This window comes from Lygodium microphyllum, chromosome 14 (assembly GCF_053477565.2).
Source record: "Lygodium microphyllum isolate KBCC chromosome 14, Lygodium_microphyllum_v1.1.10, whole genome shotgun sequence".
Lineage (NCBI taxonomy): Eukaryota > Viridiplantae > Streptophyta > Polypodiopsida > Schizaeales > Lygodiaceae > Lygodium > Lygodium microphyllum.
Genome location: NC_141148.1, coordinates 21,053,152 through 21,081,124, shown reverse-complemented (window position 1 = coordinate 21,081,124; position 27,973 = coordinate 21,053,152). Strand labels below are relative to the sequence as shown.

At 43.4% G+C, this 27,973-nt stretch overlaps 1 protein-coding gene across 2 annotated transcripts in view; it reads left to right on the top strand.

Moving 5' to 3' along the window:
* Positions 1–382: 382 nt before the first annotated feature.
* The window catches only part of LOC148025403 (uncharacterized), a 50,928-nt gene continuing 23,337 nt past the window's right edge, over positions 383–27,973 (top strand). The window contains exons 1-4 of one of the 2 annotated variants that reach the window (XM_087692517.1): positions 383–1,032; positions 26,984–27,185; positions 27,356–27,594; positions 27,764–27,875. In XM_087692517.1, the coding sequence (XP_087548643.1) occupies positions 817–1,032; positions 26,984–27,185; positions 27,356–27,594; positions 27,764–27,875 (769 nt within the window). In that variant the 5' untranslated portion in view covers positions 383–816. The remainder of the gene's footprint in view (positions 1,033–26,983; positions 27,186–27,355; positions 27,595–27,763; positions 27,876–27,973) is intronic. The other variant, XM_087692518.1, reaches the window with a different exon arrangement.

Sequence of the window (27,973 nt, the reverse complement as noted above, 5' to 3'; positions counted from 1 at the left end):
CACTGGACAGGTCACATAGTATGGGGGGTGCGGTTGAAGGGGTGTTTAAGTCAGGTAGGGCCGTACGAAGGGAGGGCATTGATGGGGGCATTAAATGCGATGAGAGTGAGAGAGGGGGGGAGTCGGGGGAAGAGAGAGGAAGACATCTGATATATCTATAGAGAGGAAGATCTTTTTTGATTTGAAAAGCGAGGGATTGGAGAGCGGGGCCCGGGGGGGGAGGGCGAGGATATTCTGGGTAAACAACAAAATAGCCGGAAGGTAAAATCCTTTCATGGCCCGATGAACTGTAGGGGCCTTTTCACACTCGAGCGTATAATTACTATTGCGCAGAAAGAGAGAGAGAGAGAGAGAGAGAGAGAGAGAGAGAGAGAGAGGGGCAGAGCGGTCAAGGGCGAGACACAGCTCTCTTCTCGTAAGAGCGAGCTCGCCTCTCTCTCTCTCTCTCTCTCTCTCTCTCTCTCTCTTATCGCAGCCGGTTTGGTCGCCGTGATATCACGGGTTCCTTCTTCTCCTCCCTCCAATCCCTCTCTGTTTTCCCTTGATTATAGATGCATAACTCCCTAGCTGTCCCCTTTACTGCTGTCTGCCCCTACTGAAGGGCTGCACCCTCCCGCACCATCTCTCCCGCCCCTTCCCTATCATCAGGTTCTTCAATGCAGCCTCTCCCGCTCGGTTCCCCCATCGCTCCTGCACCAGCTGCAGCTGCTTCCCCGCAGCTCCTGGGACTATGGAAGAAAGAGAGAAAGACAGGAGCATTCAATTGAAATCCCGCCCCAGTGGAATTTTGGAGATATAGCCTCAACTCTTTTCCCAATGGAGTCCAGCACAGCAGCTACTCAGCTAGCAACGTTGGCCTACATAATCGTCTACTTCGTCGTTTGGTCCTGGAGCTCGCCTTGTTCTTGTGAGTCCCCTAGCTCGCAGTCGGGAGCTGCTCCTCTCGCACGTGCAGGAACAATGGCGCCATTTGCTATCTGTTATGCCGTGGCTGACCAGCACGGGCCCGGAGCTCCGACTCACATGTGGAAGGTAGGCATGTTTCAGCTGAGGTCTTTCAGCTCATCTCTGTTTGTTTGTTGGCTCTCTATCTCTTCTAATTCTTATCAAAGCATGGATTACTTTTCCGATGCTCCTTACTTGAGCTTTGTATTCTGTGTACTGCATTGTCCTCCAATTCATGTGTGCCATATGCTTTTCGTCCCTACTTTTTACTAGCATAATGTATGATGCAGAAGCTTTCAAATGGAGCTGAACATTCAGGTCCCTAATCTCCCTCAGTCCCTCCCTGCTCTCACAAATATCAAATGTAAACACCTGCTTTTTCCCGTTTCCTCTTGGACAGTCGACCAATCGGTCAACCTCTTCAAGTATTTTGAAAGTTTAGTTATGTTTGATAGGGTGGCACTCTCCATTCTTTGACCTGGGGAGAGCATTTTGTGATCTCATTGTTGCGTTGAGTAAGAAAGGTGGATAGCGAGCAGCATTGTGTGCTGTGCTGCTATAAGTACTGCGAGGGTATGAATGGTAGAGGCCAATTTTAATCAACCTTAGAAAAAGCACCAAACTGCATGGCAATATCATCTTTCGGCTGGTCAAGAAACTCAAAGGCCTACAATGACTCTCCTTGGAGGGTGTGAAAGTACCAAAGATGAGAGAATCTTCAACCGTTAAGAGGGTTTGCCTAGAAAGGCAATATAAGCGACTGATCAAGCTGGCCTATTGAGGATAAACCCAAAAGTTTAGAAAAAATCTCCCCACAAAAAAGTAATCCCAGGAAATAATGTGTAGGTTTTGCCACTAGAATTATGTCATTGACCATGCAAAATTGGTAGGTAAAAGAGTAGTGAAGCTGATGTTCTGATTGTTGTCATTGGATTAAGCTAGAAATGCTGGGATTGGGATTGAAGAGTGATACTTGAAGTGGATCTCTAAGGGTGTGCTGCTTCCTGCAATATCAGTGAAAATATAGTGGTGATGTGGTCAGAAGCAGTTAATGGGCTGCTAATGTTAAATGCCTGGGATATGCTAAATGAGGACTATATAACGGCCATCTATTGTTCATCTAATATGGAAATCCACCAAAGATGGCTACAGTTGAGATCTCTATAGCGGGTTTGAATCACCACAAAATGTTAAAGATGAAAGCTGTAGTGTATTAGGCGAAAAAAGAGCATTTCTCATTAAACCTTAATTAGCTCGTTTAAGCAGCCCCAAAACTCAAACTTTAATGCTAAGAAGAGTTTTTGTGTCCCTTAAGCAAACTTTCCCAGTTTGGTTGCTTCCTAATCTACAAAAAGATTGTGTGCTCAGCCACTCAGCATCCTGGTCATTCCAGCCATCAGCCCTCTACACCTTGCAGCTGGTACCACTCCTTCGACTGCTGCCCTGTCCGGTCCGGCCTGTGGCAACTTGCTGCTAGCTGCTGCCAGCCACCTGGTGGCCTGTTTATTGCTGTATTTCCAGTTCACTGTTGATGTCAGCATCAGCTGCCTGTCTGCTGCTTGTGTTTACAGCCCTGCTGCTGGTAGGCGATGGGCTGCAGCCTCTTCTCGAATCTTCTTGTGCTGGATAGACTCTATGACAGTTTGATTAGATCTGCTCTCTGCGCTGATCAGATTGGTGCTGGTACAGCTGTGTTTTTCTGCTTGTCTGTTCACAGTGTTGCTGCCTGGCTCTTGGAGGTCTCTCAGCTTGTCACACACTTTGACTGGTGGTTAGAGCCCTTGGGATCTCTCTCTGGTGGACATTTCTTTGATTAATGCCTCAGCCTGCTCCCATGAGAGTCATTGGCTGTTGGACAACCCTACCTTTAAGTGTCTTGTACATTCATTCACTCATTTATGACATTCAGTCATTTACTTTGAAGTTATCTTTCTTTTGTTTGAGTTATTGCATTTTAGTTGTGTTTGCATATTTGGTGTTTCTCCCTGTAAACCCTAGTGTATACTCACATGGTATCAGGGCTGGTGCTCTTCTAAAGAGTATCATGTGGCTATCGTGGAGGCTTGGTTTGTTCGAGATATACGAACAACATGTAACCAATTCACAATGGCTGAGACATCTTCCTCTTTGGATCCTATTTCAGGTTGCTTTATCATTGGAGGTTTTAAGGAGACATTACAACCTCAACGAGGAGGACTATGCATCGTCTTCTTCTTTACCTTCTTGGCTAGATATAAGTCTCATGTTTAATGAGGAGTTTATAGAATACATGTGTTAGAGAGATCACAGCCAGGCAGGTTTCAGCCTGGTGCAGTCCAGTCGGACTGCCACGTGGCAGTCCGACCTGCAGCAGGCAGTCGGCTGCATTTAATGCAGCCGACTGGGCATTTCTGGCGCCCTATTTCCAGGCAGTTGTCGGCTATTTATACCCGACGTTCCCAGCAGTCTATACACACTTCTCTGATGCAGATTACAGACCGGTGACGCGCAGATTCTGTCTTTGTTCACAGATTTCAGACAGCAGACAGTGCAGACTGCAGCGGACTTCGAGGTGGACAGCAGGTTGCATCGTCGAGGTGGAGACACGCAGTCCAGCACACTGCGCCTGTGTATATATCTGCATATCTTTGTATTCAGCATTCTTTACACAGCAGATCTTCATCGTCCACTGTCTCTTTCTCTCCCTTCTCTCTCTGCGTTCTCTCTGTCTCAGTCCTACGCTTCCGCACCGCTGTACTCTGACATGGTATCAGAGCAGTGTTTGAGGGCTGACTGAGCGCAGAATCAACCTGAAGAGGAGTTTCCATCGCGACACAAATTTGCGTTTTTTTGCGTTTAAGGGCGGACAGGAGGGCTGCGCCTTGGAACAAGGCTGAAACGAGTGTGGGCGCACAGGAAAGGAGTACAGGTGGTGGATTTGCTGCTGTTTACTGCTGTTTGACGCGGAGAAAGTTTGAGTTTTCAGCCTACAAGTGCAGGTTTTGCTTTTTCATCGCCTCCGGCGGGTGAAGAAGGTTCAAGACGCGAAAGAGCCTTAGCAGGCTGAGTTTTCCCAGTCAGAGGGGGCTGCTTTTGCGTTTGTGAAGGCATTGCAGGTGAAGATGTCTACAAAGATTGACTTGGAGTTCCAGGCGATTATGGATCGGAAGGTGCCTGTCTTATTGGCTCTTCCTACAGATCAGAAGCTCGATGGTGACAACTACCGCATTTGGCGCGTCATGATGTTGGCCATTCTTGAGTCCTATGATTTGGCAGAGTTAGTACAGGAGGAGATTGACCGGCCCTCGGTAAGAGATGAGTCCAAACTCTCTTCCGATGCTCGTGCGGAGTTGGCCAAGGCCCAGTCTCATTGGGACAAACTGAATGCCAGGATTCGATCCTTTCTCTTTCTATCATGCACTACAGCCGTGATCGCTCACATCGAGCACTTGACGGTGGCTCGGGAGATCTGACTGGAGCTTGATCAGATGTACAATCGGATGACCCTAATGAAGAGGGTTTCTTTGGAGGTACAGATGCGGACCTTGTCCGTAAATAAGTCTTCTTCGCTACGGGAGCACATTAACAAGCTAAGGCAGCTACAGATGCAGGTTCAGAATGCGGGGAAGCCGAATTCCTCCGAAGACATGGCGATCACACTATTGTCCCAGTTGCCGCCACGATTCGGTACATTTTACTCTGCCCTCATTGCTTCTGGGTGAGAGTCTACTCTTCGGTGGGAAGAGTTGGTTCCTATGGTCTTGGACCAAGAGGAACAGTTAAAGGGACAGAATGCTTCCAAGTCGGAGGCGCTGACAGGTCAAGTCTCTCAGAAGAAGGGGAAGGACCAAAAGAAGAAGAAGGGGGATAACAAGTCCAAGAAGGACAAGGAGAAGGACAAGGACAAAGACTCCACATGCCATATTTGTGGAAAGACTGGCCATTGGAAGAAGGATTGCCCTGACAAAGACACGAAGGACACCAAGAAGAAGGACACCAAGGATTCTGGAGCGGTGGTTGCACCCTCATCAGCTGCATTTCTTCATCTAGTTGTCATTGAGGACGCTTCACCGAATGCTTCTGATGCTGCGATGACGGCTCCCCAGGCTCGAGAGTCGATTGTTGATAGTGGTGCCTCACGGCACATGACTCCTTCATCAGATGGTGTTGCCCAACTGCGACCCTCGCGTGGGCAGATTCTCATTGGAGACAGCTCTTTAGTTTCTGTTGCAGGTCGGGGTAAGATGCAGCTTATTCCGGATGGACGAGGTGGTACCCATACCTCAGAGGTTTTGCATGTACCAGGATTAGGGTACCATCTCCTTTCAGTTCATAAGATTTGCTCCCTTGGTCTCTTGGTGGAGTTTGACAGTACTACAATGCGAGTCCTTGATCGTGGATCGAGGAAGGTTCTCTTATCCAGATATGAGGAGAACGGCATTTACAAACTGAAGTCTTTCACCGCCCTCTCTACTCTTCTTCTTACCTCTTAGTCACAGTCAGAGTTATGGCATGCTCGGTTTGGTCACCTGAACTATGACTATCTTCGGAGGGCGTCACGTGGACAGCTTGTTCGAGGGTTGCCGGATATAGTGGTGAGCCAGCAGCCATGTGTCTCTTGCATTCGGGGGAAGCAGCATAGGGATGCCATTCCCCACACAGCTTCGCGGCGGTCTATTTCACCGATGGAGCTAGTATCTACGGATCTATGTGGCCTTATGAGGAATGAGTCCTTGCGTGGGAGCTCGTACTTCATGCTGATCGTGGATGACTATAGCAGGATGACATGGGCCTACTTTTTGGCATTGAAGTCAGAAGCTTTCTCGCACTTCAAGGATTGGCTTCTCTTTGAGGAGAACCGATCAGGCCGGAAGTTGAAGACCTTGCGATCCGACAAGGGAGGTGAATTTGTGTCTAATGAGTTTGCTCGGTTTTGTGCAGATAGAGGAATTCACCAGGAGTTTGCCAATACCAATACTCCTCAAGTAAATGGTATTCTTGAACGGAAGAACCGTAGTGTGATCGAGATGGCGCGCACCATGATGGAGCACCGACAAACCCCTCAGGTTTTGTGGGCCGAGGCTATGGCTACGGCAGTCCACATCCTTAATTGATCCCCTACTTCGGCCGTGGAAGGGATGACCCCGTTTGAGGCTTATTTTGGGACGAAGCCAGATGTTTCTTACTTTCGGGTCTTTGGGTGTGATGCCTATATTCACATTCCCAAGGCTCACCGTGATAAATTTGAAGCAGCTTCCCGAAAACAGGTATTTGTTGGCTACAGCTCCCAGTCCCAAGGCTACCGACTGTATGATCCCGTCAAGCGGGATGTGTACACTAGCCGTGATGTGCGGTTTGTGGAGGTTCCGGCTACTTCACCGGGTGAGGAGCATCCCGTTCTTGGAGATTCAGGGGAGAGTTGGGCTCCTTCTACAGTTCCACTGGAGCCCGTGCCTTTTGATTATGATTTTGTTTCTGACATAGAGTCTACTGTTCCACCGGACACCTCTGAGGAGTTACCACCGGTGGATATTCCAGAGTCTTCTGCTGATGGAGAACGACGAGGGGAGGTTCGGCCTCCTCCTCGCTGGGCCTGTGACACACTTCGTGATTCAGGGATCGAGGGGGTTCCTGAGGAGTGGGGACCGCAGGATGGTCCGCGGTGGTCACGGAGGCACCATGCACATTCTGCGGAGCTTGTTTGCTCCAACTATTGTTTGATGACTCGTGTTATGCAGGATCGAGAGTCCACCTCCGTGAAGGAGGCTTTACAGTCCGCCCCATGGAAGAAAGCTATGGAAGCTGAGTTGGAGGCTATTGAGAGGAATGGCACTTGGTCACTCGTGCCCCGCCCCCCGAAGAAGAAGGTGATTGGAGTCAAGTGGGTCTTCAAGATCAAATACCTCAGTGATGGTACTTTGGATAAGCACAAGGCTCGCCTTGTTGCTAAAGGTTTTGCACAGCGCCCAGGGATTGACTGTCATGACACTTTTGCCCCCACAGCTCGTATGGCGACCATTAGAGCTGTTCTTGCTTTGGCTGGCCATAGGAGATGGCTTGTTTATCAGTTGGATGTGAAATCGGCCTTCTTGAATGGTGATTTGAAGGAGGAGATCTATGTTGAGCAGCCTCCTGGCTTTGGTTCTTCAGATGGGAAAGTCTACAGGTTGAAGAAGGCCTTGTATGGCCTCAAGCAGGCTCCATGTGCATGGAACGAGAAGATTGATTCGTTCCTCCAATCTCAGTTGGGATATCGGCGGTCCAAGGCCGATCCGTAGCTGTATGTCTACACTTCCGAGGATGGTTGTGTGCTGTTTGTATTATATGTTGATGATTTGATTGTCACAGGTGATGCTGCACAGCAGGTCCAAGAGACGAAGTCAGCTTTACATCGGACGTTCGAGATGACGGATTTGGGTCTACTCCATTTCTTTTTGGGCCATGAGATTTATCAGTCTCAGAGGGGGATCTTTATCTCTCAACAGAGATATGTACAGGAGCTCTTGGTGTCTTTTGAGATGGAGGATTGTCGGGCTCTCTCTACTCCTATGGATCCGAACTGGAAGGCCACTTCTCATTCAGCTTCTCCTTTGGCGGATGCGTCCCGCTATCGACAGTTGATTGGATCCTTGATTTGGCTTCTCAACACAAGGGTTGATCTATGTTTTGCTGTTGGGCTCTTGGCAGGGTTCATGAGTGAACCTAAGACGGTGCATTGGCAGGCTGCTCAGAGGATACTTCGGTATCTGAGGGGGACGTCTGATTTAGGGATTCATTACCCCGCAGGGATAGATGGGTCAGATCTTATACTTGCAGGTTGGAGCGACTCGGATTGGGCCGGTGACGTGGACCATAGGCGGTCTACTACAGGTTACTGTTTTACTTTGGGTGCATGTGTTATTTCATGGAGTAGCAAGAAGCAGCCCACGGTAGCCCTTTCGTCTACTGAGGCGGAGTATCGGGCCGCGTCTTCCACCACATGCGAGGTTGTGTGGCTTCGGAGATTATTGGAGGAGCTTGGGTGCCCCCAGACTCGTCCTACATTGCTGTGATGTGACAATGAGAGTTGCATTGCCTTGGCAAGGAACCCTGTTTTTCATGCCCGGACGAAGCACATTGAGATCCAGTACCATTTCATCCGAGAAAAGCTTCTGGATGAGACTATCACTGTGGAGTACTGCAAGACGGAGGACAATCTTGCGGATTTGTTTATGAAGGCGCTTCCTCAAGCTCTGCTTTGGAGACATTCCAGATCCCTCAGGCTTCTGCCCTGCCCAGGCTCTGAGAGGGGGTGTTAGAGAGATCACAGCCAGGCAGGTTTCAGCCTGGTGCAGTCCAGCCGGACTGCATGCAGTCGGACTGCACAGTCGGACTGCCACGTGACAGTCCGACCTGCAGCAGGCAGTCGGCTGCATTAAAGCCGATTGGGCATTTCTGGCGCCCTATTTCCAGGCAGTTGTCGGCTATTTATACCCGACGTTCCCAGCAGTCTATACACACTTCTCTGACGCAGATTACAGACCGGTGACGCGCAGATTCTGTCTCTGTTCACAGATTTCAGACAGCAGACAGTGCAGACTGCAGCGGACTTCGAGGTGGACAGCAGGTTGCATTGTCGAGGTGGAGACACGCAGTCCACCGCACTGCGCCCGTGTATATATCTGCATATCTTTGTATTCAGCATTCTTTATACAGCAGATCTTCATCGTCCACTGTCTCTTTCTCTCCCTTCTCTCTCTACGTTCTCTCTCTCTCAGTCCTACGCTTCCGCACCGCTGTACTCTGACAACATGTGCATTGGATATCCCAACTACCATGTAGACACTCTTGAAAACCTTGTAAAACCATTTGAATCAGTTGATGAGGGTAGAGTCTAGCCACTCTCTTGAATTAGGGAGGAAATATTGCATTCAAAAAAATTGGCGATCTATCCTCTTCATCCTAGCCAAGTTCGGAGTTAGGTTCACATAATTTGTTTGAATCACATGAAACAAAGCCCTTCCTTGTTTCTCCTTTTGATGTGCAAGCTCTCAAAGTAGATACAGTCCACAAGAATACTTGACAATGTGTCTTTTGTTTTGTTTGAGCATGAAGTTGATAACAATCATTTTTAATTCCCTTTTGTCCCCCTCCCTTCTATTGCTCACTTAGATTTCTCATTTGCTTATATAATCACTCAGATTGACTTTTCTCCGTTGTCACTGGCTTAGGTCTAAATTTCACATCCTTTGCACCTTGGTACATTGTTATTGAAAATTCCACCCGTTGACACTATCCTCCACACGCTTGCAAGTGAGTACATTTGTCTATCTTGGGATGATTGTGTTGGGCATCCGTCTCACACCCTTGGACGTGCATCTACGGCTAACATCCTTGGACTTGCACCTAGGGCTCCTTCGACACATGGATTTCCATCCTTTGCTTATGGAGTACTATCACGCATTCCATTGGCCCCTTGGATGTCGGGATATCCATCCTCTTCTTATGGTGTGCTGTCACACTGTTTGTGGGTCACTCCAATGCATGGATTTTCATCATCTGATTACAATATACCTCTCTCTTCTCCTTGTCCTACTTATACCAAGGTAATTGTGAAATGTCTCACCCTTGAAATGTTGTGTTTCACCTTTGTGCAAGCCCCAAGAAAAGCACTAAGTGGAATGGTTGAACAATATATATAAGATAGCTTTCTTTATGATCAGTGAGTTTCAGCTTGCACATTTATACCATGTAAATCATTTTATATCAATAAATTATGTCTTTTTTTGGAGATACGAGATCAATAATGATAGTATCTTGTATACAAAGAGTGCAAAAACCCTGAAAAAAGCAAGGAATTTTTTTTCTCATTTATAAATTATGTTTCAATTAGCCGTTTCACTCATGGTGTTTTGCACTTGAGTGAAACATTACCATGACTCATATGGCTACCATGCAGTTAGTTCATTTCCTCTTATGGATCCATTGTGCATACATTCCACATGGATGGTAGGGACTTCGGGATTTATTCCCAAATGTACTACTTTTTTCCCACCCTACCGACCGAATTACTCACTCAACACTAATATTCTAGTTGCTATAGCCAAGAATGCCTTTACAGTTAAGACTTATTTCTATGGGCCTAATTTTACAACTTAGTCTAACCTTATGCAATAGATGGTAGAGTCTCAGGGTCTTTGGAACCTAGTAGTTGGTTTAGAGCCCATGTTAAACCCTTGACTAGTCCACTCTGATCATATTTGTCAATACTATAGCAATTGTTGAGTTGCATCTTGAGCTTCACTCATAGTTACAACATTTTCCCTTAGCATCGAATCACCGGAGTTATCTCCTTGATTGCTATGCGGGGAAAGATTTGATTGTCATATCAATCTTGATTATGAATTGGTGGAGTTTTCTGTTAAGAAAGGGGTGGTCAACTTGGCTAAGTATCGGAGATTACTTGTAAGCTCACCACCACTACCAACACCAAAGTCAAATGATGATCACGTCACAATTTTTAAGCTATCTCCTAAATACTTCCACTTTATGTAGCATATAATTTTTTATCTCGATTGCTGACCTTTCATGAGTTTGAATGTCGATTCTTGCATTATGCCAGGTTGCATGATCAAGTTCTCAAAATACCTCTTCTCGATTCTCAATTTTAGAGGGGGCTTTGACATGCTTTTCTTTGAAAGAAAAATCTGAAGCTGGCAAGAACTCTCAAGATGGGAAGGCAATCCAAAACAAGGATGCGATCCCTTCCTCGGATGGAGCCAAAGAAACCAAAGAAACTAAACCCATGTGCAAGTCCCTTAAAAAAATAGGTATGTCTTCTAGCTAAAAACCCATAGCAGACTGATTGCATCCATGGGTGGTACTCCCTTTGGACAATCGAAAAGGGATATGCCTCAAGTTTTTGCAGTGATTGCTTCTACTCTTGGTGCGTAGCCACCTTAGTGGTGCACCATTGGACACGTGGCATATGGATAACTCCCTCAGCCCCAGCCCAAAAGGCTCTTGAAGGTTTGGGTGATTATGTTGCATTTGATTTTTCACCACAAGCACTTCCAATTGAAACCAGCCTTCCTTTTTGGATAGGAATGGTAATAACCTAATTATAACTTAATTACAATAAGCAACAACTAATGAAATGTTGAAACACAAACATTTACCAATCAATCTTGAACAATGAACAGCCTATTGGCTCCAAAATTGACACTTGTTGTGGTATTTCTTTAATTTTTATTGCAAATGGATGGAGTATAACCAAGATTCTCTGAGTTGTCAAAATTGACCAATAAGCCTCCAAACCAATTTGCCCCTTGGTTTGCTCGAGGATTGGCCTTTACCTTGCTCCTTGAAAGATAATTTCAGCCCTAAATTTGATATTGGTTGGTTGGGCTTTTGAATCTCCTTGAAATTCCTCAATTTTACTTGTTGAAATTCAAGTCATAGGCCCTTAATTTTGAGCATGCATTCCTAAGTGGTTGCCAAACCCTAAATTCTATTGTTGCAAATTAGGGTTTATAGTAGAGATTTTCCAATATCTCTACCTCATATGACTTAAATGACTGGATTTTGCTAAGATAACTTGAGAGATGGATGGGGGATGACAGAGGATGCTAGAGAGAGGAAAATTTTAGAGTTCCATCGTGAGAAATACTGAAAAAACTGTTGTTTCCTTGCTCAAAGAGCCATGAAAGTTGTCACCAATAGGTTAGGATCACCAAAAAGATTATGGCCCCCTCATGTATGTTGTCACCTGCTTCTGGAGGGCTCCAAATTGCTATCATGTGTTGTAGGAATAGTCTTTGGTGGTTGCAAATCTCATTAGTAGCATCTCCTTGCTCTCTAACAGTCCGTTTTTATCTCACAATAGTTGGAATAGTCTCCCACTAGCTACTAAAAACGTTTTTTTCACTTGCATGGGCAAGTTTTGCTAAATGATAGGCTTCTAATTCCATTTTTGAGCTTAATTTTTAGAATATTAATTTTAAAATTAATTAAATAAATATTTTGGTGCTCAAAAATTGATTTCACAAGCTAATAATTAAATTGACTAGGCCAATTTGTCTTCCAAGTATCCCCAAGTAGTTATTGACCTTTAGACTCATATTAATTAATTGATTAGTGCTTCGTCTCTTATGTCACCATTGACATTAGAGGCCAATAAATTAGTCTAGGCCAAGACTTGACATCGGCTACCACACCTAGTACTTGTTAGACATAACTTATTACAACTTTTGCCTTTGGCATAAATTGATATTTCAAGGTCTTGGGTCTCACATTGTGAAATAATTAATTTGTATCTCACATGTGCAAGTCACATTAGCACATTTGATTAACTTTTAATCAAATGCTAAGCAAAGAAATAAAATTTCACATCCTCGTGATATACTTTTAGCCACCATGTTAGGGTCTCTTGATGCATCCCCACCTAGGACCACTTCTCCATTTCACCATGAGTTTCATTGGTATAGACTTGCTAATGGATGTGTGCAATGGCAATCACATCCTTAGGCTAGCATTTTCTAGGTCCCTAAAGGTAATATAGGCTAGTCTAGTGTTACTAAGCACTTATAGTTTCTTAGGCTAATGAGTCCACTCGGCCCATAGGCTTTTTTGCCCTAAGGCCACTTCAACTTTACGATTCTCTTTTATTTGTCTTCCATTCATTGCATTTACACATTCACATATTTCTTTTCTTTATTCTTAATTTTAGCTCTACTTTTATTGTGTTTAGCATAGAAGAATCTCACAATGGGACTTTGATATGTAGATTTTAATATCTCTTGCAAGATTTTGTATTTCAGTATGAGGCTAACATATAGGTTTGCATTGGTCCTTCTTGGATTAGAAACATGGATGTTCTTTAGGTATCTCTTGATGCTATGCTACTAGAATGAGAAATGGGCTCAATGATATCATTAAAATAAAGTCTAATTCTCGTACTTCTAGCTCTTGGCATGGTGACCATTGTACTAGCAATGAAGGAGACAGCGGGCCATGTAGCAAACAAGTGTATAGGCTATGTGGTACAAGGATAGGGTAAAAGGAACAAAAGCATTCTGGCTTTCGTATTGAGTGTTTTGTTTATTTGTTGATTGATTTCATGTACGCATATGCAATTTAGTTTATATTAACTTCCCTTTAGATAATTTTTAAAGGCAAGTTTTATGCTACTACAAGGGATGCTTCTTTCTAGCTCTTCGAGTTGGGGTGCTTCATCTTTATCCATTCTTCATGGTTCTTGATACCACAAAAAGTTCGTTGACATTAGGTTTCTCTTCCTCCTTCGGCATTGACATCGATAATGGAGGGGGGGGTTCCTACCCTTCACTCCGTACATATAGGTTTCAGTATTATTCTTGATATTGGCCTACCTTTCCTTTGTACTCATACTTTGTATTGCATGAACATCATCTTTGTAATAGGGCGTTTGGGCAAGGGAATAGTCTCCCTCACGAGGGACGTTATCCAAGTGGCACCTTGTTGCATGTGCATTCTTATCATGTAGCATTTATCTATGCATCTTATTGTGTAGAGTACCCATGAGCAAATTCTAAGTTGTCTCCATTGGCAATACATGCCTCATCATTTTTTTCCTTCGTTATTGATGCCCTTGTGGGTGATTGGGTACATATTGTTTGTTTTGTGTTTTGTGATTGAACCATCCATTTATTGCGTCCCATGGGTATAATTACTTAAAAAGAGTTTAAAGTGGTTTACTTCGCCTTTGTAGGTCTTGATAGGCCACCAAGAAGCCGACGAGAGCACCCTTTGTTTGATACCTTGGTCTCTCTAGGGCGGCCCTTTGGACTCCCAAGATAAGATAACCATTGTCTCTATAGTCTTGGTAGGTTCTCAGGTAGTTAATGTGCATCCAATGACCGATGCCCTGGCTGGTTGCTTTAGGGTGGGATGTCTTGGCGTTAAACACGGGGCAAGCTATGCTTGTAGTCCCTTTTTGATTCTAGATTTGGGCTTGAGAGGGGTGTTAAGCTAAAAAAGGAGCATTTCTCATTAGACCTTAATTAGCTTATTAAAACAGCCCCAAACTCAAATTTTAATGCTAAGAAGAGTTTTTGTTTTGTTGGGCTAAAAATTCATTCTGTATTGATTAGCTCTATAAAAGAATCCCAAAACATGTAAATTACCAAATTTTTCATTAAATAGGGAGTGGTTCTTAAGAGTTTCTGTGTTCCACATGCAAAACCCTAATTTGGGAGGATCCTTCCACATCTATAAATAGACATGCTGCCCACCATTCAGCCCCATCCTTGTCTTGTAGGTTTTGGCCATCAGCCCTCTTCCATTAGTTGTCCAATCCCCATCGATTCCTACTACATGGTCTACAGCTGTTGCCCAGCCTCCCATTGCTACCAGTGATTAGCTGCCATTATCTTCAGGTGGTTACATTGCTGCAGTTACCAGTTCCAATCCCAGAGACTACTACGTTTTGGTTTTTGGCATGTTGCCCTTCAATTTTCAGCATTGGCGTGATTTGCATTTGCATCTACAATAGGTTATTTTTGTGTCTTCAGCACTTTTTTTCATGAGCCCCTACTTTGTTTAGTGGTTATTGCATTCGGGATGCATCTTTGGTGGATAATACATGTCGACACCTCCCTTGGCCTGCTCCGATGAGAGCCATTGGCTGTTGGACAGCTCTACCCTTGAGCATTGTGTACATTCTCTCATTCATTTAGAACATTCGTTCATTCACTTGAGAGTTATCTTTCTTCTCTGTTTGTGTTTGTGTTTAGGTTTTGCATTTATTTCATTACTGTTTGAGTTATTATGTTTCGGTCATGTTCGTATATTGTAAGTTTTCTCTATGCAAACCCTAGCATATCTTCACATGGTATTAGAGCCGGTGCTCTTTTGAAGAGTATCCAGTGGTATTGTAGATGCTTGGTTTTGTGCGAGATACATGGACAACATGTAACCGTTTCACAATATCTTAGACTTCTTCTTGGGATGCTACTATGTCTTATTAGGCTTCTCCATCATTGGAGGCCTTGAGGAGGCATTATGGACTCAATTGTTAGGATAAAGGCCCGGTTTAACCTCCGTGTATAGTACACGCACATTGTACATGAATGCACCCTTACGTGCCCTAAGTATAAATACATTTTATTCTTTGTGTACCAAAACATCATTGGTACACTCATATCGAATCATACTTTGACTCTGCTTTCTCACTCTCTCCAGCCGTCACACTCTCACACTTACCCCTCTCCTCTCCAACTTCTGTCCCTCTGCAGTTGAGCTTCTCAACAATTGATATTAGAGCCAGGTTTTGCATGTTTCTCGACACGCAGTCAACTGATAACTGAGAGAAGACGTGCAACTTACAGTCGCAGGCGAACAGCCCAGGTGACAAATAGGTAGCCTATAGGGCAGGTTCAGTGGGGACCATCGATAGACCAGGCAGACTGGTCGCAACGTTTCACAAGTGCTGGCGGGCTTCAATGAGACAGCTATGCGTGATGAGGCAGGAGTCGTGACGCAGGCGCATGCGGAGGGGGGGACCAAGCAATAATCGATGCGGCAACGGGCAATGACGGCCGCGGGTCACAGGCAGACAGGCCACTCGACCCACCTGATGGGTCAAAAATAAAAAAAAAATTCCCCTAAATTTTTCAATCACCACTTACTCTTGGTGGGAGTTCATGCGCTGGAGGCACAAGTCAGAGATTTGTGCAAATATGGCCTGAACATTTGGGGCTTCTTCCAGATTGACATTGTTTATGCCCGTCAGTGATTTTGAAGTGAGAAATTGCAGACATTGTGTGTGGTGACCTCAATTAATTTGGGGATTTTGCCAAATTAGTCAAAAAATTTTGCTCTTTTGAGCAAAATTTCTTGACATTGGATCCCGGAAAATTGGGGCTTTTCATGTATTGGCAAAATTTTGCTCAGTTGGGTCAGATTGGTTGACATTTATGCAATTTTGGACTTGAGATTTTGGGGATTTGTGCAAAACTTGGTAAATTTCTACATTTTTTTGCTCGTGTGGTGGCTGGTTCATGTACAAACAACATAGATTTGCTCTTGGTTGAGAAAGAATAGTAGTGTATTTTTGCTGGTTCAGCTTGTGCTTCTGTAGTTTAGTGCATTTACTCATGTGTTTGTGATAAAATGGCTGCAACTTCTTCCAGTTTAGACATCAAGAGTTTGATGGAAATCAAACGATTTGATGGTCATGGCTTTGACCTTTGGAAAGACCGTATGCAGGGCATTTTGTTTCTAAAGGATTGTGAGGATGCTTTGCAAGAAGATAAACCTGCATTAATGTTTGATGCAGATTTGGCCAGAGTAAATAAAAAAGATGTGGCTTACATAAAGATGGGTGTTACTGATGACATCTTGACAGACATTAAGGGTTTAAATATAGGTTATGCAATATGGGAAAAGCTGAAAGCTACCTATGAGATTACCACACCTGTTAATCAGGCACATTTAATGCGCAAGTTGGTGAATATGTGATTGGATGAGTCAAAGCCTGTAGCTGAGTACTTGAGTGCATTTATAGGGATTCTAAATCAGCTCAAAGATGCAAATTTGGACTTTGATGATATGTTGAGGGCGATCTTTTTGATCATGACACTGCTCGACTCTTGGGAGACCTTGGTGGTTTCACTCAGCAATAACCCCAATCTCTCATATGATGGGGTGAGGGGTTTTATCTTGAATGAAGAAATTAGACATATGTCTAGTGGAGAAGGGAGCAACTCAGCTTATAATATAAGAGGCAGGGCTGAAAAGAAAAATGCAAATGCAAGACAGAGAAACGGAAGCAAGAGCAAAGGAAAGGAAAAGAGTGACATTACTCGCTATCACTGTGGTTGGAAGGGCCACAAGAAACTTGATTGCATGTATTACAAGAAGGAACAAGAGAGAAAGAAGAACACAGGAGATAAAAAGAAGAAGGAAGATAAGACAGATGCATCTGAGGCAACCAAAGGCAAAGAAAAGGCCAATGTGGCCTCTAGTGTGGTCATAGAGGAGCTTTCAGATGCAAAGGCTGATGTATTATGTGTAGTTGATTATGATGCCCTTGTATATCACATGCATGATATGCAGATTACCAAGGCTGATGTGATTGATGTACATGATGGTGTCACTCAGACTTGGATTGTAGACTTTGGTGCCTCTTTCCATGTAACTCCCTGCTTGGAGTGTTTTGCTATGTTTAATGTAGGTAGTTATGGAAAGGTGTATCTTGGAAATAACCATGTTTGCAGCATTGATGGGATTGGCACTGTACACTTTCCTTTAGACAATGGTCAAGAGCTTGTGTTGAAAGATGTCAGATATGTGCCTGGCATTAAAAGGAGTTTACTATCTGTTGGTCAGCTTGACTTGCATGGCTACACCGCAGTGTTTGGTGGTGGTTTGTGGAAAGTGAAAAAGGGTTCCATGCTAATTGCAAAAGGAACCAAGAAGGGCACTTTGTATTGTTTGCACTGTAAAGCCTTGAGTGGCAAGTTTCTTGCAGTTGCTGAAATTTATAGCCACTTGGAGTTATGGCATAAGAGATTAGGCTATATGAGCCAAAAAGGATTTGATGTTCTTACCTCTTTGAAGAGGATTGATGGAAAAGGCTCTAAACTTGATTTTTGTAATGAGTGTTAGTTTGGAAAGAAAATAAAAAATTCCTTTTGGTTTGGTGTCTCTCGTAAGTCAAATGTCTTGGACTTAGTGCATTCTGATGTATGTAGTATGCCTGTGAAATCGTTGGATGGTGTTGTATATTTTATCTCCTTTATTGATGATTGTTCCAAGAAAATTTGGGTATACGTGCTGAAAAAGAAAAGTTAAGTGTTTATTGTTTTTAAAACTTTTCATGCTTTTGTGACCACTGAGACAGGTAGAAAGCTGAAATGCTTGAGAACTGATAATGGAGGTGAGTTTACATCAATTGAATTCAAGTCCTTTTGTGACTTGCATGGTATTAAGAGGGAGCTTACCCTTCTTCAAATGGGGCGGTTGAAAGATATAATAGGACTTTATGTGAACGAGTGTAGTGCATGCTGTCCACTGTTAATCTCCCTCGTGAATTTTGGGGAGAGGCACTCAAAACCTCAGTTCACATTTGCAACCGCTCTTCAAACAGGTCCTTAAATAATGGTATCCCTGAGGAGGTTTGGTCTGGTAAATTGGCCTCATATGATTATTTATGCATATTTGGTTGTGATGCTTTTGTGCATGTTAGGAATGAGCTGAGGAACAAACCTGACCCAAAATCCACCAAAGGCATTTTCATGGGCTCTGGTGATGAGGGTGAATTTGGCTACAGAGTGTGGTTACCTCAGTCCAAGAAAATTATTCGCAGCCGTAATGTTGTGTTTAGTGAGGCAAAATTGCTGAAAGGTACTTTAGCCTCTAATAAAGATATGAAAAAGGTAAAATTTCAGAGTTTGCAGCCATCTATTACTTCAGAAAATGAGCCTCATGGTGCTGTACCATAGGCTGAAACTGATGATCAGCCGGTTATTTTTGAGCCAGATGATGATGGACAGCAAAATAGAAGCACAAGGAGGTCACAGACAGCAAGATAGGCTTGCTGATTATGAAAATGCAGGTGCTGCACAGCATGAACAACATGCTGAAAATGGCTTACAGTAGCCAATAAATGTTGAAAATAATATACCTCCAAATGTAGACCCAATTCTTGAAAATGTTGATCATTGGTTACGCAGGTTTGCACGCATAAGAAGGCAACCACATAGGTTTGACCCCTCCTTGCATTATGTGATGCTTATAGATGAGGGTGAGCCTCTTACATACAAAGAGGCCAAGTCATGTGAGTTTAGCAGTTAGTGGGAGCTAGCTATACAAGAAGAGATTAAATCTCTATATGCAAATGATACTTGGGATCTTGTGTCTTTGCTCAAGGGAAGGAAGCCACTTCCAAACAAATGGGTGTACAAAATAAAGATAGTTGATGGGAAACCCAAGTATAAGGCAAGGCTAGTTGCCAAAGGGTATGCACAAAAGGAAGGGATTGACTTCCAAGAGGTCTTTTCACCTGTTGTGAAGATGATCACTCTACGTGTGCTTTTTGCTCTCACTGCTATTTTAGACTAAGAGCTGTATCGAATGGATGTAAAAACAGCTTTCTTGCATGGTGACATTGATGAGGAAATCTACATGAAACAGCCGGAGGGCTTTGTAGTTCTTGGAAAAGAGCAGATGGTGTGTAAGCTAAAACGCAGCCTGTATGGGCTGAAACAAGCACCATGGCAGTGGTACAAAAAGTTTGACACTTTTATGCTATCTCATGAGTTTACACGCAGCCATGTAGATCATTGCTTGTATATGAAAAAGGATACATATGGCAACCCCATAATACTTGTTTTGTATGTGGATGATATGTTGCTAGCTGGGAAAAGAAAGACTAGCTTGGATGCTCTAAAAAATCAGCTGAAATCAGCCTTCTCCATGAAAGATTTGGGGAATGCAAAGCATATTTTGGGCATGAAGATTCGTAGAGATAGAATGCAGAAATTGCTGAAAAGTACATTGAAAATGTACTAGACAAATTTAACATGGCTGAAGCTAAGCCTTTTGAGGTACCCTTACCTCCTTACCTTAAGCTTAGCAAAGCCAACAGCCCAAAAGATGACTTAGAAGCAAATGCTATGAAAGGAGTCCCTTATGCATCAGCTTGTGGCTCTCTTATGTATGCTATGGTTGCTACTCGTCCAGACATTGCTTATACAGTGGGAGTTGTTAGCAGGTTTATGTCAAATCCTGGCAAAACACATTGGGAGGTTGTCAAGTGTATTCTTCGATACCAAAAGGGTACACAAAGAAAGTGTATTTGCTATGGGCAGGGTGCACTTAGTTTGCAAGGTTATTGTGATGCAGACATGGCAGGTGACTTGGACACTCGTAGGTCCACCAGCGCGTATGTCTTCACAGTTGCTGGTGGGGTTGTGTCTTGGCGCTCCAGGTTACATAACATCATTGCACTCCGTACCATTGAAGCTGAATACATATAAGCTATTAAAGCTTCTAAGAAAGCTATATGGTTGAGCAAACTTGCAGAGGATCTCAACATGTCTATGGGTATTGCAGTTTTGGGATGTGATAGCCAGAGTGTTGTGTATCTGGCTAAGAATGCCATGAATCATTCACGCACAAAGCATATAGATGTGCGATATCACTTCATCAGACAGATTTTGGAAGATGGTCAAATCACATTGACCAAGATCAAAACACAAGACAACCTTGTAGATGTTCTCACTAAAAGTCTAAGCAAAGCTTAGCTCGAGCATTGCATACGACTCATGGGAGTTGGTTAGAGGTTCACATCGGACCTTTAAAGTGGGAGGTTGCTGGGATAAAGGCCTGGTAACCTCCTGTATAGTACACACACATTGTACATGTGCCCTCAGTAAAAATATATTTTATTCTTTGTGTACCAACTCATCATTGGTACACTCCTATTGAATCGTACTTGTCTTTGCTCTCTCATTCTCTCCAGTTGTCACACTCTCACGCTCACTCCTCTCGAACTTTTGTCCCTCTGCAGCTGAGCTTCTCAACATCAATGAGGAAGACGATGCTTTGCCTTTACCTTCACTTTCTTCTGCTTTTTCTAACTTCATGACAGATGAGGAGTTTGAAGATTTCATGCGCAACAAGTATGGTTTGACTTATCTCCCTCCTAGGAGCTTTTCTACTACATCTAGACTGGTCAATGAGGTTGGCCACCTCTTTGATTAAGGAAGATATACAGCATTTGGGATAAGTGCGAACCATCTTCATAATCCCAACTAGGATTAGTGTGAGGCTTGTATAACCCTTTTGAGGCTTATGAATCAAAACCCTCCCTTGTTTCTCTTGTTGGTGTGTCGGATTTGGAAAATTTTCAATATGTCGATTTTAATCAAGGAGGCTCTAGATGTAGATACATCTACATGTATACTTGGAATTGTATCTTTTGTTTCTTCTAAGCATAAAATTGTCGTTCTCTATCACACTTACCTCCCGTCCCACCCACATCTCCCTTTCTTTTGCATTCAGTGATTTAAGATTGCACTCCGCTTTTGCATTCAACACATTGGAAGTTGGGTCTTCTACCTCTGCTCCTAGTTCATTCGCTCATCATGTAGCACACTACTCTATGCATCTCATTGTGCAAAGCATACTTTGGTGGATCTTGTCTTCACCGGCCATTCTTCACCACCTTACCATCATCGCACCACACTTCATCATCTTGTTGTGTTTATACATTTTGTGTTTTCTCTGTGCAAGCTCTAGCATATCTTCACATGTGTCCCATAAGCAAACTTTTCCATTTTAGTTGGTTTCTTATCTATAAATAGATATTGTGCTTTGCTATTTAACATCTTAGTTATTCCAACTATCAACCATCTACACCATGTAGTTGCCACCACTCTTTCGACTTCATTGGGCATCATCTTTGACAACTATCTTAGCTTGCTCCCACGAGAGTCATTTGTCATTGGATAGTCTTGCTTTTGAGCATCTTGTAGATTCATTTATTCATTTGCTTACAACATCATTTCATTTACTTATGAGTTATCTTTTTTCTTTGTCTGAATTTTTGTGTTTTGTTGGAGTTATTGTGTTTAAGTAGTGTTTGTACATTCTGCATTTTCTCCTTGCAAACCCTCGCATTTCTTCACATTATATTGGATTGACTACTATTGGTAACTTTCCACCATGTTGGGAGTTGGAAGGATTGGATTGAATCCCTTTGTTGTATGGTATGTGTTGAAAAGCAAAGTCTATGAAAATTGGAAAGAAAGTACGTATTGGCATATTGGTGCTATTGGATAGACTCCTTTCCAAATGCACATGGTAATCCACTTAGATTTGGAGGAAAGTTGGAAATGCATCTTCCTTTGTTGGGCTTGACAAGTTGAAGTTTTGAGATTCGAGGCAATAGCGGAGTGGTTGAGATGACTTTGCTCCTCCTGCAATAGAAGTGTGGTCAATTCATCGAGAGAGTACTGATGCCCATGGGCCTTAGAAACCACTTGCAAGGTGATAGTAAATGTCTAATAGGATTGTGGAAGTTTGCCAAGCATAGTAGAGACGAGTTAACTCTTAGATATCTTCTCGTCAAATCACCAATTGATCATACCAATTTGCAATCCATGTAAGATAGACATTCATGCTACCCTCTTCATATCTTCTTCAAATCTATCTGCGTCCTCAAATAGACAATACATGCCTCATTCTTGATTTGATAAAGAAATGCGAGCTTATCCCAAGTACTTTTCATAGTTTAACATAAGTGGATGTGCAAAATAATGAGTCTCTTGATCGAAAAAGGATCAAAAGAGTATATGTTTGTGTGAGAGTGTGCAGCCAAAGAGAAACACAAACACAGAGAGAGAGAGAGAGAGAGAGAGAGAGAGAGAGAGAGAGAGAGAGAGAGAGCAAAAGATGAAGGATAATACTGCACTGACTGAAGAAGAATGTTGATACAATGATGATGGACATATCAATCCTTGCATGCAGCCCCAAGCATCAGTGAGGGCACTAGACCGAGCTGATGATGATGGTAGCACCAAGTACGGATGGATAGTCGGAGTGTGTACTTGCAAAGGAAAGGCTGAAGAGATTGAAGAGTGCGAGTATGTGCCAAGTGAGGGGATTGGCTATAAGTAGCTATAAATGCCCAAATGTGGCCAACTTGCACCAGTAGGTGTGAGTATACTCCACTTGAATGCCGTGATCCTTGCAAAATTGAGAAAATATGTTAGAAGTAAACTCTCCACCATGATTGGCTCGTAAGCTACGAACTTTGAAGGCAGTCAATGTCTCCACAAACACCTTCCACTCACAAAAACAAGAGTACACCTCTCTCTTGTACTCCAGAAAATAAGGCCACATATAACGATTGAAGTCGTCTATAAGCAACATTGGTATTCCCAAGGGAGGCCATGCCCACAGGTTGACAAAGGTTGATATGAATCAACTCAAGTGGAGTAGAAGCTCTCCAGGTGGCAACTTGGAGATGAGGTTGCCTATATTGCTTGCCTCGCAAATAGCTAGGGCACAAAGTGTGAATAGGAGGAAAATCAGGAAGTCCCTCCACCATCTTCTTCCAAGAAGCCTGTTGTATAGCGTCCAAATTAGATGACCATAACGAGCATGCCAAAGCAGCCCAAGCTCGTGGGAAGACCTTGTGGCTAAGGTTATTAGCTCGTAAAGCTCACCCTCTTGGAATCCCGTCCAATGAATGACACTTGTAGAATCATTCTTCAATGTCACCACATCCTGTGTAAATACCATGCCCGTACCAAGTTATGTAAGACCATGAACAAACAATAGGTTAAAACCTAAAATCTGAGACGTAGAGAACTTTGGTCGAAGAAGATTGCCGGTTTAGCAATAAGGGAATAGTCCCCACTGCTTGAACGAGAATGGTAGAGTTGTAGGTCATGTGAGAAGAGACCCATTGTCAATGAGCTAATCCTGTCTGTAGGTCATGTGAGAAGAGACCCATTGTCAATGAGCTAAAGCTTCTCTTGAGCGGAAGAAGCAAGGGTTGTGTTCTTCTTAGCAAATACATGCATGAAGATGGATTTTGTTGTCGTGGGGCAGCCTTTGTACCCTTCAAATCCTTCTCCTTTAACTTCAGATGGGGGTACTTTTGTCAACTCTTCTCTTCGGGATGAGTATCCTTCCCACAGTGTGGGCACTTAGGCTTCTTCTCCCTTTTCTCATGCTTCTTGTCCTTGATCTATGCCTTTTTCTCCTTCCCTCCACATGTACTTGCAGTAAATGCCTTGGTGGAGCTAGAATGGTTGGCCCCAACCTCTCTGAGTCACTCATCATGCTCTAAGCCAAGTGGTGAAAGCCCCTCCCTTAAGAGAGTCTCGTGGGTCCTTGATGTGATAAGGCTGGTGTAGAAGACATTGAACCAAGGAGATGGCGGCTGAGTTAGAAGGATCATAGTCATGTCTTTAGAGGATATCATCTGACCAAGAGAGGCAAGCTCATCTCTCATGTGCTCCGTCTTCATGATGTGCTCCTTTATAGAGGAGGAATCATCAAGATTGAGCAATTGAGCATCTGCAACTTCTTCTCAAGGGAAATCTTGTGGGCAAATGTCTTGTGCTGATGTAAAGATGCAAAAAATTCTTCGACACTTTTGCCGTGGTCTTCAACCTGTGATTATGCATAAGGACAAAATCCTGTAAGCTCATAAAGAGAAAGGATCGGACTCGAGAGTTGAGCAGATCCCACAAGCTTGCTTGGTCAATAGAAGTCCCATCTGTTGGATCCTTCTTAGGACGGGGGATGGAATTTAAAACAAGAGCCCAAAGATCGAAGGTGTCGAGTATGCACTCCACCTTACATGACTGCAACGGATAGATTGAACCATATAGTTTGTCTTCTTTGGGTAATGAAGGTAAGATAGGCACCTGTGTCGATGGTATCAAGGACGACATCTTCACTTTGGATGGAGCCTTCTATGATAGATGAATAGAAGGGGGATGGGTGCGAATGGGGGACTCCTCTCACCGACTATAATCCCGATAATCGCGTCTCCGCTCACAAGTGTCTAGAAAGAAGCTCCTCCTTTGAGTCATCAAAGCTCGTGAATTGGTAAGATATCTTCTATCTTGCAATTACCCAAAAAACCGTGTTTATCAAAGGAAGACTAGTGCTTGCCGCCACTAGAAGGGTTCATGTGCACCAAGAGGTTGTCGCTCATGCCAAAGAGCTGCCACCTATATTGGGAAGCTCTTGCTGTGAAAACACAAAGTTGTGTTTGCTGCAAAACGCAGAAAGCTGGGGTTGCTTGATGACTGGACAAGGTTGCCTGGTCTTGGATGACGTCATTTGGTCTTTGGAAGGGTCGACTGGGCTTTGGACCACCTATATGGGTTGTAAACACAAGCTAAAAATCTGCGTTTTGAAGGTTTCGGCTGCTTCTCCGCAATGAAAACCTACTCTTCCACAAGAGATCTCTAGATTGTGTCCTCACTTAGGTGATGATACCATGTGAGAGTGTGCAATAGAAGAGAAACACAAACACAAAGAGAAGTAGAGAGAGAGAGGGAAAGAGGAAGTAGAAGATAAAGGAAGAATACTGCACAAACTGAAGAAGAATGCTGATACAATGATGATGGACTGATCAATCCTTGGATTGAGCCCAAAGTGTCATTGAGGGCACTAGATTAGGCTGATGACGATGGCAGCTCCAAGCATGGAGAGTCTAAGTGTCGGAGTGTGTACCTGCAAAGGGAAGATTGAAGATTGAAGAGTGCGTCTCTTTGCCAAGTGATGGATTGGCTATAAATAGCCATAAATGCCCACATCTGGCCAACCTGCACCAGTAGGTGCAAAAAAAGCTGGCTGACTAGCATTTAATGCTGGTCATTGAAGAAAAATGCCAGAAAAAATAGGGGAGGCCTTGGAAAAATCCCAGATGACAATGACAATGTCTGGCAGATGTAGGCAGATTGTGGAAAGCAGAAACTGACCTAGGAATGCACACAGGAAGTTGACAAATAAAGAAAATGCACCTAAACTGCTAGAGTTCCTATGTCTCCATCAGACTCTGACAGGAGCTCACGACCAGGAGATGACAGACTGAATAACAAACATAGGCAGACTAATAGTTTGAGCATCACACATATCCCAAGGTACTTGATTGGCAGTAGGAGGAGCAGCAGCTATAACACCTAAAGAGCTGAAAGTGGCAGTAGAACCACACGAAGTAGAAGCACTAGCACTTATGGATGCATTATGGCTTGCTGGCTGAACCTCTATGGATGCATTAGGGCCTATTGATTGCCTCAACGGATGGAAAATCAAGCTGAAATTTAGCATCAACAGGTTGCTAAATTTGGTGTAATGGTGCATGAGTTTTATTTTTAAGCCTTTTTTTTTTTGCACACAAGTGTTGGGACAGCATCTCCCTTGTCCATTTTCAAACAAGTTTGAGTAGTTGCCTTAGCTGCATTTGTGTGTTTAGTGTGTGCAAAGATGGCATATAATTAGAATGAGTTGTTTGGGATACCTTTTGATGATGACAAGTTTGATGATACCAACCATTCCACTTGGTTATACATGATGAAGCATGTATTGGTTGCAAAAGGTTATGGGGGAATTGTCATGGGTCAGAGATATAGGGGTTGCCTGGGCAGCAGTAGTTAGGAGAAGGCAGGTCAGCTATGCAGAAGTGTGAGGGTGGATGAGCAGCAGCAGAAATCAGCACCAAGATCCTGAACATGGATGCCTAATACTATGTCAGAAGTGGGTGCAGGGATGGAAGTGTGTGAAACTGCTTTAATAGACTGCACAACACAAGAGGGAGAAAGAGACTGCAAAGAAAGAGACACAAACTGAACTGACTAATCTGCTAACAGGCCATATTAACTAGCATTTCAAAAACTGCTATGATTGATGTATCTTAGGATTGGAGTCTCGTTATTGTCTTGGCTGCCATTGATGTTATGGCCAAGTCCAACAGAATGGAAGTCCTGCAGGTTGTGACAAGGTCATCAAGATGAGGCTGGCCATAATCCCAGCAATCTTTGGACCTCATGCTGATAGGGATATTGGACATGGTCATTTTTCAATGGATTAGAACTTCCCGGATCTCAGCTTTCAGGTTCCAATGCACGTCACACCACAGGATGAGGACATCATTGGAGGGGTTAACAGCATACGTCCAACATAAGACTTGGCCTCTCTAACTGAAATCCATTGCCTCTATGTATGCAGTAAAACAATTGATGTCCCTCCCATCTTGATAATGTTGCCTTTGGTAGCGTCTGAGATTTTAGTGTTGCAAAATCTCCAGAAATAGTTTAAGGGTAACTAAAAGCTCTTTTTGGTTGTCAGCCAACCTCATGATAGTAGCTGTGGTCCTGCTTACAAGGGAAAGAAGCTTCTTGTGTACCAACATTCAGCTTAGAATAAAGGGAACTTGCAGACAGTACAACTGAGTTTGTGGGATTTTTATGAGCCATGCACTGAAATTTGCCTTCTCTATGTTGTGTGTTTACTTGCTAGTGTATGTTGAGCTTAGATCTTGTTTAATTAGTGCCCTTGCCCTGTGTTTCAGATGATAAATGAAGGGAGAAGGGCAGTGTTGTCTTCAGGGTTGAAGAAATCTTGTAGTATTTGCAATTATGGCTCCAGTATAGCAGTCTCAAGTGAGAGGTCAAGAGCAAAGGGTACTTCAGTATACTTCAAAGGGTTGTGCATAAACACAGAGAGGGTGCTCTTGGAAGGAAACTCAAATTTATCAGCTATTAATCAGTTGGGTATGTGTTGTTTTGGGCTATTTAAGATGACCATTTGACTTGAGCCTTTATTTTTGATCAAGTGCATTTAAACAGCATCATTAGCACACTGGACCTTGAGTTGTCTCTAGGTATTTGTACTTCTCATTCTGGATTGAAGATTCTCATGTTTTGAAGTAATGGCTCTGCAGACAGTAGACCGGCCACAGTAAATTTGTGGACAGCAATCCCTGATTCTAGGGTTCTGATTAGCAATGTTTCAAGAACTGCCCAGGCCACAAACAAGGTGACTGAATTGAACATATACTTAGATTTCACTGATCCAGTAAGAAATACAAGCTCCGAGATTTTGAGTGTACTCAATACAAGTGACGGCATTCTCATGGTTATGCATCGAAAGAGCCATGGAAATCGCCGCTTTGCATTTCATGTATGATTCCTCTTCACATGAATTTCCTTACTACGATTCAGAGCTTTTTCATAATTAATTTTGTATTTTATGGCACATGGAAATCATCAATATTGATTCTGTAGTTGATGATTGGGGCTTTCTGAGATTCGTGCAATGCAGCTCATATCTGCAGTCTCATTTGTTTCAGCTTTCAAATGTGAAGTCTTTTGCTGTGGTCACTGTGAGCCTTGATACCAGTCATATAGTGAGCAGAGATGGAAGTATCGTAGTCCAGCCCAATGCTGTCACTTTCCTCTATGGTCCGTGCTGTTTCTTCTCAACACCACTTCTTCTCTTTTTGTTTGGCACGCTTAAATGTTTTGTGTACTTGAGATGAGTCAGATCCAGCCACTAAGCT